Source organism: Acipenser ruthenus, chromosome 30 (assembly GCF_902713425.1).
Source record: "Acipenser ruthenus chromosome 30, fAciRut3.2 maternal haplotype, whole genome shotgun sequence".
Classification (NCBI taxonomy): Eukaryota; Metazoa; Chordata; class Actinopteri; order Acipenseriformes; family Acipenseridae; genus Acipenser; species Acipenser ruthenus.
This window is the reverse complement of record NC_081218.1, coordinates 12,374,668-12,389,287: the sequence shown is the minus strand read 5'-3', so window position 1 is coordinate 12,389,287 and position 14,620 is coordinate 12,374,668. Positions and strand designations below refer to the sequence as shown.

The following is a 14,620-nucleotide window of genomic DNA, read 5'->3' as shown; positions in this document are numbered from 1 at the left end:
CTTTGTTCAGATTTTTTTTGTATGCAAAGTATGTTAGTGATGTGGTCTTGAAATCGAAATGCTATATCAATGTTGTATACAGTGCATTTTTAAACATGCGCTGGCAGTGTGTAACAGTGAAGTATATTACAATAAACTATGATGGGCTACTGTTTTCTTTTCTCTGTTGGCTAGTGGAGAAAATGTGTGTAACAACCAAACTGGGGTAAACCTGTTTAGACCGCACTTGTAGATCTCTTGATCTACCCCTCCTACTATGCACTGGACTTCCCTGATCTACGCACCCCGTTACTGGATCCTCAGCTGATGCACTATCCTTGCACTATTGCACTACTAATATGTTATTGTAGATATAACCTCTTGTAAACCTAACTTGTTGCATCCTATTTCATTTAGCATTTTAAGTAGTATATTATTTGCACTTACTGTAAGCTATACTGTATTTAAATATTGCAATGTAACCCTGTACTCCCCTGTAACACCTGTAAGTCACCTTAATAATAATAATAATAATAATAATAATAATAATAATAATAATAATAATAATTTAGGGCAACAGCCCAAATAATTTTGGTCATGTGACCCTGTATTAACCAATTGGGACTGAATCTCAATCTGAGTTTAATTAAAATGAGTATGGATATTCTTCTTAGTAGTAGTGTTACTGTCTCTTCGTGCTGGGTAAAATGCTGACATACGTGTTTATTTTAGGGATGAGCAGTCTGATTTTGTTTCCTTTTTACATCTCAGCCTTTTCTTTCAATGCACCACGTGTACCTCTGAAATGCAACTCATTGTGTGTGCCTGTATTTGGTCCATCGGTATTCTTTTCTTGCTGTGGATTGTGTTTGATTGCTGGGGCTGTGCACCTGGAAGACCTTTTGCCCTCCAATGGCACAGCACTAATGGTGGCCCCATCCTTCTATGGAACTTGCTTAGTATTTCAAGGAAGCAATCAATAAAGATACTTTTGTGTAAGTGGACTGGTCTGTTTTTTATGACAATGCTCAAATACAACAACCAGACCCTGCTCTCCCATTGTTTTCTCTGGAGATCAGCCGTTCCATTATTACTCAATAATGGAATGGCAATAAAGCATGGCTGAAAGGTGCCACTAATTAATGACCCCGAATGCCATGGATTCTTGCTTGCCAAGAGTATTCTTGTTCAGTTCCTATTATTCCACTCAGAACACTACAGACTGCTTCGTTTCATTGTGTAATGAGCCAGGTTCAAGAAGAGTCCTTCATCTTCATATTCACAAGACTCTGCAACCACAGTTTGATATTTCATGTAATAACTGCTAATGCCTGCTTTCCAGTATGCCTTAAGAGCACTTGAGATCTTCACAGGCAGTTTGCCCTTATATATGCATTGAAGTTATTAAGGGGGTTGTGTGTGTTGGGGGGGAGGGGGGGGCTGGGTGATGAAGCCAACCAATGCTAAAGATCTGCTGCTGCTCCAGAATTTGCATCTAATTTTAGGTCACGATAACAACTTGATGCACTTAGTGCAGGAGCCTGCTTTATGTGGGGCCCCCGCTAGGGCTGAATGCCCAGCCAGCACAAGACTGATTCAGCAAAGAGAGTTTGTGTGTTCACAGACCATCCCGAGGCCCTGAAGACTTCAATTGCATGGGAATGAATGAAAAAAACCCTCTGTTGCAGTAAATCCACAATACTTTAGTAAGAACCGTTTACTTAAACACCCGCTCATGGTAAAAGAATAGCAAAGCACAGTGATACCATGGTAAATCAAAGGAGAGCATGGTTAATGCCAGAAATGCATGCTAAAGTCTGGTACAAACCAGTTACCCAATGGTATAAGCATGGAGATAAGAACATGCAAAGTCACCTAGTAAGCGTGTTTCGTGCTGCCTGTTGTGTGCTTGTCCTGCAGACATTTCAATGTAGTAAACAAAGAATCTGTGCTGGTTACAAAAACCCAAAAGGAAACGAAAAGTGGACGTCCACTGCAATCAACAGGTGCAATTTGCTCCCTAGTTAAATCTGCACAGCTGATGGTGAAAAACAGAACAACGTTTTTAAAGGCGGCGGCAAGGGCGGGCAGCACCATTCAAAAAGGAGGGGTGGCTTTGTGAACTTCTTAAGAAAACTAAATAGTACACGTTTTTCAAGATACATTTCACGTTGTATAGTACAAAATTTTAAGCGAAGCCTTCATTACTGATCTATATGGTTTGTTATGAAAATATAAACTTTTTAATATATATATATAATCCCCCCTTTTGTTTTTAAGTGATAACACCCAATGGGTTCTGTCTTTTTGTCAGTTTGAAACACAAGGTAGAGAGGAAGACTGGACGATGTGTTTTTATAAATTAAATAACATATAAACGAATTAGCATAGTATAATATACTGTCGCAGTCCTGTGTTTGTTTTTAATATATAAACTCACAAGGAACATAAAAGGTAAGATTTGATGTACATGTTTTTGTACGTTTGTTGAACTGAACAAATAGAAGTTTAACCGGTGAACAGTAATTTAAGTAAGTTGTGCTTTAATATAGTTTTATTTGCAAGTCAACTACAATAATAATAATAATAATAATAATAATAATAACGTAATTTTCCAAATATTTGATTAAGTGTTTTAAAACAAAAAATGTCGTTTATCTTTACACAATTTCAAATCACCAAATTTGAATTTGCCGCGAAGATGCATCAGACGTGTTTGTTTGTGTTAGTTCCAATAAAACATAATACCATTTTAAAAAGGGCCTTAATAATAACGCCGTTAGTTCACAATAATCTTTTTCACATGAATACTATACCATTAACTGGATGACAGTTTTCTAGTGGATAATGCAAATAACGTTTGAATAGTTTCTAATAAAATGGCCGGGGGGTTCTACTGAATTCTGTCGTGCTGGAAAAGTTCTGCTCGTTTGTTGCAGTGTGAACTGTCATATCCAGCACTGTCCGCCTATTGTTTCAGAGCAATTTACAAAGCCACAAAACAATTGATTCTGCAAGTCAGCCGTCCCAAACATTGTGCAGTGTTTATACATTTCATCAATGCAATTCCCACCGTGAGAGAAAAGGTGCAACGCCTACCCAGGTTGAAAATATCTTCGTTATCCACAATTAACACAATTAATTCATTTTTAAAATCAAATTTAACACATTCTTTCTTTTGTTTTAGACTATACTTGTATACCCAAAACGTGCTCAAATAAAGATTACAGTGTAAAGGACATACAAGGAAGACTTCATCTGCAAAAATATTAAATCAGCAACAAATCTTTATAATGTGTTGATTTATGTTTTATTCCTTAACACTTGGTTTTCAGTGTACCTTGAATTGTGCACAAACCGTTGGCTGGTGTCTGATAGAAACACTAATTTGTTAATGAATTTGGTTATTGAAATGTACCTTCTGTGTTTTTGGTTATGTAAAGCAGGTGGGAGTACCCTCAGAAAAGGTCGCCCTAGTCTCTGGCTGGGGATGACTCAATGCAAGTTTGTGATTTAGGAATACAGCCTGATCGTGTGTCATCATGTCCCCAGTGTGAACATTGTGTTGGCACATTGCTGTGCTCCTTCAGGGTGAAAGTGGTAAACCTTTCTGTGTGGGGAAAGAAGCCGTGCCACCTCATAGATGAGTTTGCAATTTGGCAGCCAGTAAATGTTCTTTGGTATCTCAGTGCAGTTGACTCACCAAACTGGGTGCTCTCGCCAGTACATGTCTTATTGTGAGCACAGGATTCCTGCCAACAAAGTTCACTGTCCCTTTAAAAAAGTCCCCCTCCCTGTGTGCATTAGCATGGATTCCCTCGTGCTCAGCTGTTGGCACTGCTGTTCATCAGTTTGCATTGCAGTTTGAGTGTTAAATAGATCAAATCACAACACGGCTGCACTGTAGTGGTGCAGGCTCTGTACCTGGCACACTGCTTTCTTGGTTTGGTTTTGAGCCACAGTTGGAAAGGAAATGCCTGTGTTTGTGGAGGATCCTGCCCTTTTCTCTAAGGAGAGGCTGAAATCGGAGCTGATCGCCAACGATGTGGCTCTGCCTTTGAGCGAAAAGAAGGAGGTTTACCTCCAGCTCTATTTGAAACACATTACCAATCAAAATGTAGCTGACTTCTCCAGCGATGAAGAGGAGGCACATGAGCTTGTGCACCAAGGTGACAGTGTGAGTTTCGCTGCTTACAGTGTTTTAATTTGCCTTTACCATGTGTAATTCTAACCAGCATGGAGTTCTAACTAGGTACAAGTTCTTTCTCTAACATGAACTTCTAGGAAAGGGCTGCTAAGTGTAGAGAGTTCAGCTGCGGAATAAACTATTGAAAGGTGTATTGAAGCTAATGAAGGGACTGCACATGGTCATGGAAGGCAGTTCTGTCTTGTTGTTGAAATGCAGAGAGGCAGATACATGCAGTTAGAGACAGAGATCGGGGCTCCCAGGTCTGAGATGTCATGGGGACTGGGTGGAAGGGTTCTCAAGCAGTTAAAGCTGAGGACTGGAAGGCAGGAAAGCAGGAGCGTGCAGATTCAGGGTAGTAAAGATCAGTCAACCTCTTGAGTTGATGTAGGAATCTGATCCGGTATTCAGAATGAGAAGGCAGGCAAAAAAAATAGTCTTATACTAATGCAGTTTAGGCTCAGATTCCATCGGTTGTGCAAGAGAATTCTACATCACACTTGGGAAGTGGAGGTAACAGGAAAAGCAATAAAGAAAATGGCTGTAGTCAGCAGTCCCTTGTACCCTAATAAAAATAAATCGATTTATCCTAGAAAGAAAGGCCAGGCTATTTTCTGTTTCCAGCCGGGCTCCTTATAGACAGATCGCTGTGTCTTTCTCAAGTTTCTGCAACTGCTCAGACTGATAACTCTGCTGAACACACCGAAGCTCTATGCTGCTTCTACAGCACACCTTCCTCAAAGAAATGCCGTCCAGTTGATCAAGTCAGAGGGCATGCATGGTGTGTGGCTTTGTTTCCTGCAGCAGTTTATGCCAGTCCAGGCTCTTCTGTAGTTATATTGTAAAGACAAAGCTTCGATGGAATCTCATACCATATGGCAAACCAAAAGTACAGGTGAGGTTAAGAAGGCAAAGTTTTCAACGCGGGCCATCGTTTGTGTAACGCATATTCCAAAATGTTTGTGAAGGCCAATTACCCTCTCATCAAAAGAGTTCAGTTATTTCCCATCTGTCTGCAAGCTGTAGCACATGAACGGCCAGCAGGTTTCAACAGTGAGGAAGCTTTGCCACCCTGTAGCTTCAACTAGCTTTTGAGACTGTAAATGAACTAGATATTCAATCTAGATATCAAGACGGCTAAAATATGAAATACAGAAGCCTTTCCTCCTGTAAAAATCCCCTTGCGCTTCAATAGAGAAAGGTCTTTTGGTAGAAAAGTGTTTATTTAGGGAATAATTTAAGACTACCCTTGAGTAGCTGTTGGAGCTATTCCAGGTTTTTTCTGTGAGACGGAATTGTAAGATGTCTAGCTGTATAATTATGCTCAGTTGTGTAATAATTTCACAGTAAAAGCTGGAATAGCTCAAACTGCTGTGCCATGGGAGCTTTCAAACTACGGGTCTTCCCTCACTGGCTATTCAGACCAGCTCCTGCTCTGAAGAGCTGAAGTCGTACATGGTAGCTTTAAGCATGGCAGCAGCTGTTGGAATGCAGTAGTAACTGATAGCTTCCATGAGGTCAGATTTAAAGTTCACAACCATGCAGTGCCAAGGCTTGAAGATAACGTATTTTTTGCATTTTGCTACCCCAAACTCTTAATTTGCAACCATTTTTTTTTATTTTTATGCAGTAGTTTTTTTGTGATCCCTTGCGCTGCAGTTTATATGACCAACCCTGAGTGAACATGTTCATAATTACTGGTATTAGTTTTTTAAACCTGTATATTATCATTCATAAAGCGGGAAACCATTGCTAATAGAACTTCCCGATTTAGAGGACTCAGGTTTGTACTGCCCCATGTACATACGCGAGGCCCACAATGCAAATCGTATTCAACAGTGAAGTACAAAATGTCACAAATCACAATGTGGATACAATTTCAAGGTATGAAGTTTATTTTCTCAACCAAAAGTAAAATTAAGCTGTAAAAACATTGTGATTTTTTAAAGATAACAGGCAATGACCTAACAGGATATTAAGTTTATTCAGTGTCTATAGAATGCTAATTTAATCTGTCATGGAGAATGGCGGCTCCGGTTTTGTTATAATGTTTACCCTAGTTTCACCCACGCTAAAAATAAGTAGATAATTATTACTAAGTAGATAATTATTACTTTATCAAAATTCTGACAGCTTGGTTGTGGTTGTAACCTTATCATTTATAAGGTCATACAATGCACATGTTACTTTAAAAAAAAAAAAAAAAAAATAATAATAATCTTAATTATCGCTTTATAGGTGTGTATGATTTGTTAGTTACTGAAATCTCAGTCAACAACTGAAGACAGATAATGAAGAGGATAATTTCGTACCGCTTAATTTGCACCGATGAAACATAACCTGGTTAACCGTACTGATGGCATATCATATGCTTAGATGACAGATATGGTTTCATGCTTGTAGAACTTAAGGATAAAACAAAATACATTTCGACAAGGAATTGCATTAGTTCCATTACTTAGTTGAGCACAAGGTGGTTTCAATAAATACTTTCTGATTTAAATATAGGCCTACTATGTGATAGTTTGGGATATTCAGATTATTTAAAACAGTAGGTAGGTTTTTATTTAAATAATTGTCTATAGCAAATCCTCACTACTGCCTTAAAAAGTTAACTTCTAGCCCTGTGCAGTGTACTGGCGTATGTACCATGCAACGTATGCACACATGTTGCAACAGCTTGCTTTGTGACCTCTGCTTGACACGTCCTTCTTGCTGCATGCCAGTGTTTCTGCTTCAATTGAGTCATAGCCAAGAATATGCCTATCATGTCCCACTGAACTGGCAAAATTATCATATAGGACAGGTTGACCAAAGAACAAATTCAGTTCGAGGATCATGAATAGTTTGAGCTGTGCTGACTTGCCTCGCCTCTCCAGCAGGAGGCAGCACTCGAAGGTGAGGAAAACGAGGACGAAAGCAATACAGAAATGATGGACATCAGCCAGCTGACTGACAAGGAGTTGAAGGCACAGCTTATAAAGTACGGAGTCAAGCCTGGGCCCATTGTAGGTAAGAGAAAGGGTACATGCACATACAAACCTCTACTGTAGAATGGTCTTGTGTCGTAATGAAACTCTTTAGAATTGGAAATGTGACGGAGGCATTTGGTCTTGTTGTTGTTGTTTCACCTCAACAGAATGAGGGATAAATTCATTTTGATCCACCTTCGTAAGCTTTCATGTTGGATTCATTAGGATTCTCTCTCAAAAGTAATGTTTTTTACTTATAAATGGTTAATGTCCTGTACCTGTAATATATACGTTAGTTGTCAAAAGCATCCTGTTTTAGCCTGTTCCAATTATTTACTATACGTATCGCTCTTGTTTGGCTCATAGTGTGCATTATCAGTGTTAGGTTTATGTGGACCCTGGTATTCTGAAGATCATCTTGTCTTCTGTGACAGGTTCCACAAGGCCCGTTTATGAGAAGAAGCTGCTGAAGCTCATCGGCTCAGGTTCAGCAGTGCCGACGGTCAAGCAGAACGGCACCGGCGATGTGGGGCGGTACTCTGACAGCGAGGAAGACGAGCGAGGTAACTGTCCTCTTCACCTCCCAGCGGTCATTTAGCTTCTCCGCTAATTAAAGGACTGTGAGCTACTAAATTCCTAGCCTAATAGTCTTGACATGTTCCTGTGTTCCTTCAGCATCGCGATATGAGCAGGAGAGGAAGAAAGTCACAGTCAAAGTGGGACAGAGCCCAGCCCAACTCGATCACAGCGGGGTGAGTGATACTGATCACTGGGGTGGAACACATACAGACATCCATCTCCCATTGCATAGCAGCTTGAGCCTTTCCAGGATTCACTGCTCAGACTGTTTCATACTGTGGAGTGTGTATACATAACTAGGAGGTAATTTTGCAATGCTGTTTTGGAGTATGCTACAGAACAATGAAACATGTTAGATGATGCCTGTAAGTGCATTGAATGTGTGTTGTGTCTATGCACAGTGTGACATGTGCTGCTTGTTTGCTAAGCTTCGTAAATCGAGGTGCATACACCATCTAATAGTTTGAGCTTTTACATCTATGCTACTGTGTCCTTTTCTGTTTTTCTTTTTTAATGTTAGTCTTTTAAAGCTGGGTAGTGTGCACTAAGCCGATTCGGAAATGGTTGTTTAGCAGCAGTGCCATCTTGTGGCAATTGAGTAATGTTTATGAGAGAGAGTTTGAGAGAGTTTCAGTTAAGCACTATAGGTTAACTTCCTACTTTTCATTTTCTCTTACATTAACAGGTAAGAAAACATCAAAAACAGGAAACGTACTTCCCTCAGTGTTTCGCCCCTTGTTCGATGGTAAAAACTGACACTACTTTGGGAGCTTATCAGACACCACAGGCACATACTGGATAATTGTTTTGTAATTCTAATTTGAATTAAATTAAACAAAGCCGTTCCTTCCCTAGGTGGCCAGGCTGCCGCCAGTGCTGTCTGTGAGTGTTCCTGTGCCCAGGAAAAATCCTAGCACAGGGTACCCGCCGCCCGCAACAAATAACGGTGTTGCTGCTACTGCCTCGAGTCCTCTAATGCGGAATACCTTCGCTGCAGTGCAGAACACACTGGCGGTAGAGTTCAGAGCACATGGTGTCGGGGTGGCGCTCTCACAATACACTGAACGGGTGGAATGCACTTCAACAGTGGTAATGGCTGTCAGGGTTGGAGTCAATTCCAATTCCCATTCTCTGAATTTATTCCAATTCCAAGTCTTTCCAAATAATTCCTTTGAAGGAATTGGAATGGGGAATTGATTTTAAAAAGGAATTGGAATTGACCCCAACCCTGATGGCTGTCTTACCAAGTTCCCTTTCATTGCCTGAGTCGGCACTCCCGTCATCAGGTTCTTGTCTTTATTGAATGCACTTTCTGATCAGAGTTTTGATGTTCAATTTCCAGACCCCAAACTCTCTTAATGCTTTTGACCTTTCACTACACTACGCTGCATTGAATTTGCAGGATTTAAGAACCTCAACATAATGACTTTTCTGTATCGAGTGTGATGGATTTTCAAGACCCCATAATTAGTTTTCTGTAACATCTCGGTACTGATCTCTCTTCATTGAATGCTCCAGCTTAACCCTTACCTGCTTGTTCCTGGCTCAAGTATTGAGTTTACTGAACTGAATTTGCACTCTTTTTTTAAATGTGAGTCAATTGAAATTTCAGTGTGCCTTCTGTAAGCAAGGAGGTGGTGGTGATGGTGGTTTGAGTTTGAATACTTCTGATCACGGCACCCTCCTCTTTAGTTCCTCTCTGGAACACAGAGCACTGAACAGTGTGTTTTCAAAAGCACTTTAATATGAGTTTCTATATCTGTCTCCTTCCATATAAATTCAGCAATTATGACCACCCACACACATTACTGTAACCTTCAGAAAAGGGGAGCCATTTAGCAGTGACTTGTTTTAAGTCTCGGAAATATTCCCATCATTAACCTAGCAGTCTTCCAATGATAATAATTAGGTAATTTTAAAACAAATGTATGGAGGATGATGGGTTACTGGATAAAGTGTGTGAAGGTCAATAAAGTGTTGGGTTTAGATACTGTGTAAATTTGTAGTTCTCAGTTTTCACGTGACTACTTGATCTCCTGCTGGAGCCAATGAGTCTACGCTGTACAAACAGTTCTTTGGCTGCTCAGTTGAAGCATTTACCTGCTCACGTATCTTTCTCGGTCAACATGTTGTTCTCGCTTTAGGTGAAGCCGCTCTATACGTCGCTGGAGGGCAGTAAAGCAACCAGGGATTCTGCAGGCACAGGCATTTCGTTTAGTATTGCCAAGATGGTGGATGAGGAAAGTGACTGGAATATTGATCATTTTTATTGCACTTTTTTACCAGACTTGATTTAACAAACAAAAAAAAAACCTGACCTATATATGTTTGTGTTGAAGAGGTAAACTATACTGTAGAACTGGGTCAAATAAGATGATGTGTTTTTCTACTACGATGCAGCTCTCAAACAGATCCCCTGTTACCCCAACCCTGGGGCCCATTGTGTCTCCTGCTACCCCAGTCGCTGGGGCTGTTAGATCTGCTGACACTCCAATCCCTGGGCACATCACGTCTCCTGTGCCCGTTACACCAAGCCCTGTCCCCTTGAGAAGGGGGAGCATGGGCTCTGAGAGGAGAGCCAGTACCGGCAACATGAAGGGGAAGGTGATGAGTGGTTTTGATATTCTGATAATGTTGCGTAGTTGACATTTACACAGATCTATGCACATACAATCAGGAGGCGTGAAAATCTGATTACTTGACTTCACTCTGTTTCCCCTTTGAAATTACACGTGGTGATTTTTGAGGTTGCTTAACCAATTCCAAATGTTACTGATCATAGACTAAATGTTTCAGACCCAATCAAAAATGATTCAGTTAACTGCTGTAAATGCCATATATTCATGTACTGTCAATTTAAGCAAATTCTGAGAAGCTAATTTAATCTCTGTTTTAAATGGCTGCTAATTGCACAGTGAAGTATATTCTGCAGATTGCTGCTTGTTTTTCCTTCATTGTTGTTTGTTTTTAGTGTATTAGGAAAATATGTTAGTTGTTTTATAAAGCAATGTAATACTGTTGTAATCCGCTTGTTAATTTTTTTTTTGCCAGGGACAGTTAATGCTGGACAAGAACACCATGACATACAGAACACCAACTAACGCTCCCATGGTATCTCTTTTCACACTGAAAAATAAGGCAACTGTTTATTAGTGCTTTGTCACTTGATGGTGGCGGTGGTGGGGAGGATACACAAAGGTTTTCTGATCTTTCCACACTGATTCTTATTCTGCATCTTTCTGCTCTGTTGTCCGATTACTATACATGCTGAATTGTTGCACCTCAGACCTGACCTTGGTGTGCATTTTCTATTTGGAGGTGGATTTACAATACAACTTGATTTTAATTGCTTTTAGCAGGTAGACAACAAAACGGTTCACCTCCTAACCTTTTTCAACTGCACAGCAGCAATATTTTCTTTCTCTAACTCTTAGTCATGGAAGCACTCTCCACGTCTTTGTGTCTGACTCTTCAGTTTGCTCCACAGGGCTCTTTGATCTTTTTTTTTTCCTCCAGGTGGACGGCAGCAGCAGCAAGTCGGAGAAGGAGGATGTGTTGGAGGAAATGTTCCCAGATGAAGCTCGCACTCCGACAGGCATCAGGTAAGGAAAGCTCTCCAGCCAGGGATTTCAGAGCTAGCAGTGATTGCAGATGGGTTTGAAGTGCTTTACTGTAATTTTGATATCTATATCTATAAGCCTACCTGTTGAATCCCTGAGCGAATGCATCAGCGTTGTGACGGCATTAGTACTGAAGGTCACAAACCCTAGCCACTCAAAACCAATCCATTTGCAAATCATAATCGTAAAATGTACTCTGACAAAATAATGAGAAGTGAGAAAGAAGCTGTACAGAGGAAGAGGTGGAGAAACTACATTGCAATTAGCTAGTCTTCAATCCTTGAGTCATTTGAACAGCTGCCATATGATAGTTGCGATCTGTTCAGAAATTCATGTGGTGTGCGAAGGAAAACGTAATTAACTTTGCTCTAGAAATATACTGTGTGCAGGTCCTACACCCACAGCTACAATGACATGAAAGCTGTAGGTTTAAGAGATTGTTGAAAATGGCACCGTGGGGGTAATGGAATCTGTTGCAGTAAATAAGAATATTTTAAATGATACATATTGCAAAACTTGTTCTGCATTTGTTCTCTTGCAAATATGATTTGTGTTTTCTTTTGCCTATTCAAGTAATTGTTAATGTCTGGTTGAGGATATTAAACATGTATTTTAAAACCTGTTGGAGGACAATGCATGCTGCTAATGCCTTGATTTTGTTTAATTTTAAATATAATGCAACTAGTTTATCAAAGTGTAAATATACTACAGTATATAAAAAACTAATCAAATGAGTCTGTATAGAAATAACTAAAGGTCATCAGAAAAGAAAAAACAAAGCATCTTGAAGCAGTAGCTTAATTAAGGGACTACAGGAAACTAGTCGGTTACTTAGTGCCTTCCAGTGGCTAGCTCTTCCAATTGCAGTTATTTAATCAAAGTAATATTTTCTGAATAGGCAAGTATAATTTTGTATCCTATCATGATGTGTATTGATTTGTTTAATTCCCAGTGCAACACGTCGCAGGCCCATCAAAGGAGCGGCTGGGCGGCCTGTCCAGTTCAAGTACAGCGAGCTGGTCACTCAATCGCCTGCCACAGGAGACCAGAAGCCGCCTGCCTCCAGGCACCTCATTCCTATCTGGGTCCAGATTGCGGTCTTCATTGCAATCGCAGGCTTCCTCTTCCTCATCTACCACTCCATGGAGGCCAACCAGGACAACCCCTTCAGTAGCTACCTGGAGAACCCCAGCCAGGTGGAGGAGATGCTGCAGGAAGCTCTGACCCCGCCACCCGAGACACAGGAGACACAGGACACTCCGCCACCACCCCTCGCTGTGCAGGAGTAACGGCATACAAAACAGAAACCCTAAACTGGAACCAGGGGTGAGGGAATGGGGCTAGCAAGTATTGGAAATGACCGTTTCTACTACAGCCTCTAAAGTTTAGTGATGCCATTGGAAGTTTCCCAATTGACAAGCAACAGATTCAGTTTTCAAACCCTACACTCAATCTATCCTTTTGGCAAATAAGATGCAAGTTCTTGCTGCTAAACTGTTTTGAGGTTCTAATATAAATGTGCCTTATAGGCTACAGCTGGGGGAAGTGTACACTGTAGTATCTGCCTCTTTCAATTCATGACGGTTTCTAGTCATAATGAAATGTACCGCATCTGCCAGGTGGCGAAGGTCAGTTAGTTCTAAGAGTTTCACACTTCATTGTTTCTCTCCATATAAGCACTGGAATGAGTCTTATGGAGGCTGGCTAGCCGTGTGTGGTCCTGGTTTTCAGCTAAATAACCCTGTTTAATGCAGTACATCCAAGTTCTTGAGAGATTTACCGCCTCCCCCTTCTCCACTTTCAGAATTAGATTTTAAGGAAGGCGTCCATTCTATCCCTTGTGTGTTATTTAATTTTTGTTCTTGCATTTTAGATTTGGCCTTTGTACAGTAACCAGATGTGTGTGTGTGTGTTTATTTTAATATTATATACGTATGCAATATGAAAGTTTAATAAAGGATTTATTTAGTAATTAATCTGTGCCTGTTGTTTTTTTAGCCAGCTGTCTAAAGGGGGAGGGGTTGTCATTAAACTGGCTGTCTGGATCTCAGCTAGGAATTGCTTTTTGTTTTTTTCATCAATCTGCAGATTGAGGCAGAATGTTTGCTGCTGCCTCCTAATCCCCAGAGATCCCAAGCTGTCAAACAAAGAGAAGGGTATTGGTTTGTTTGATGGGTCCACTCAAAGCGTTGTGCATTACTGCCTCAGTTGCCAGTTCCTTCTCTTCAGAGTTATTTTAAAGCAAGAGAGTATGTGTGTAGATTTAATTTATTACAGAATTCACCTCTCTGAGTTTCTCCTTACCTTCTGGAATACTCCATTGTATTGTCCATTCTGAACCAATACATATCCTATATTTTATGTTCAGACAATGAGCTGAATTAATGAAACATAAATGCGCCAATAAAGGCCTGTTTTGATAAGTATGCAAGGCTTGAGAGTGAAATGCAATCAGAGATTATAATGTCATTGTTCACAAGTCGATTTTCAGTTCCTAGTTTTGTTTTTGTTTTGTAGGATCAACACAGGTTAACCATGCTGCCTGTAAGTCTAAAGAGGAAGGGTTCAGAAACTAGATCTAGTTGGTTCAGAACCTCACTGTATACAGCTATGGCCAAATGTTTTGCATCGCCCTATAGAATTAACAAATTTTGCTTCATAAAGTTGACTAAAACCTGCTTATTAATGTTACGTTAAAATATTGAATTACATACCGCTTTGTAGTTGTCCATATACGTAACGAAAAACTGCCAAATTGAAAAATGACATTTTGAAATCTAACGTGAAATACTGTACTACTATTATGGCTTCTGGTAGACTTTTGCAAACATGCATGTGAAATAAAACATCTAAATTGTTTATATATATTTTTTATTATTATTTTTATTATGGCTGAATCCTAAAATTCTAGGTGATGGAAAACCTTTGGTCATAGCTGTAGGTCTTGTCTTTTGCTGACTTCTGTCATGTTCAGGCTTTTAATTCCTTACTCTGCTTCCTGCCCCCAGCACATTCAGAACTGCATTTTGATCATGTTTACACTGGAAAGTTCAAAGCTTTCTCAGCTGCCAAATGTAGCTCCGCTGGTGACGCGAGAGGAAACTGTAATGTAATCCCTTGGCAGCACAGTACTTGTAAAGTGCCATCTTTTTTCTCTCTTTTACTGTGATAATTGGTTATATTTAAATGGTGAGGTGTTGGCGTTTTTTGTTTTTTTTTTAAGCAAGAGGGAACAGAGGCAAGCTATTTCTGTCTCCAAAGCCTCTGACAAGTTTTGTAGGAGA

At 40.1% G+C, this 14,620-nt stretch overlaps 1 protein-coding gene across 1 annotated transcript; it reads left to right on the top strand.

Moving 5' to 3' along the window:
- Positions 1 to 3,504: 3,504 nt before the first annotated feature.
- On the top strand, positions 3,505 to 13,312 carry LOC117966050 (lamina-associated polypeptide 2, isoforms beta/delta/epsilon/gamma-like). Its single transcript, XM_059004899.1, has 11 exons — positions 3,505 to 4,156; positions 7,045 to 7,177; positions 7,572 to 7,700; positions 7,813 to 7,889; positions 8,402 to 8,461; positions 8,572 to 8,730; positions 9,861 to 9,956; positions 10,117 to 10,320; positions 10,768 to 10,827; positions 11,233 to 11,318; positions 12,289 to 13,312. The coding sequence occupies exons 1-11, from the start codon at positions 3,953 to 3,955 to the stop codon at positions 12,623 to 12,625; spliced, it is 1,545 nt and encodes a 514-aa protein (XP_058860882.1). The 5' UTR covers positions 3,505 to 3,952; the 3' UTR covers positions 12,626 to 13,312.
- The last annotated feature ends 1,308 nt before the right edge of the window (positions 13,313 to 14,620 follow it).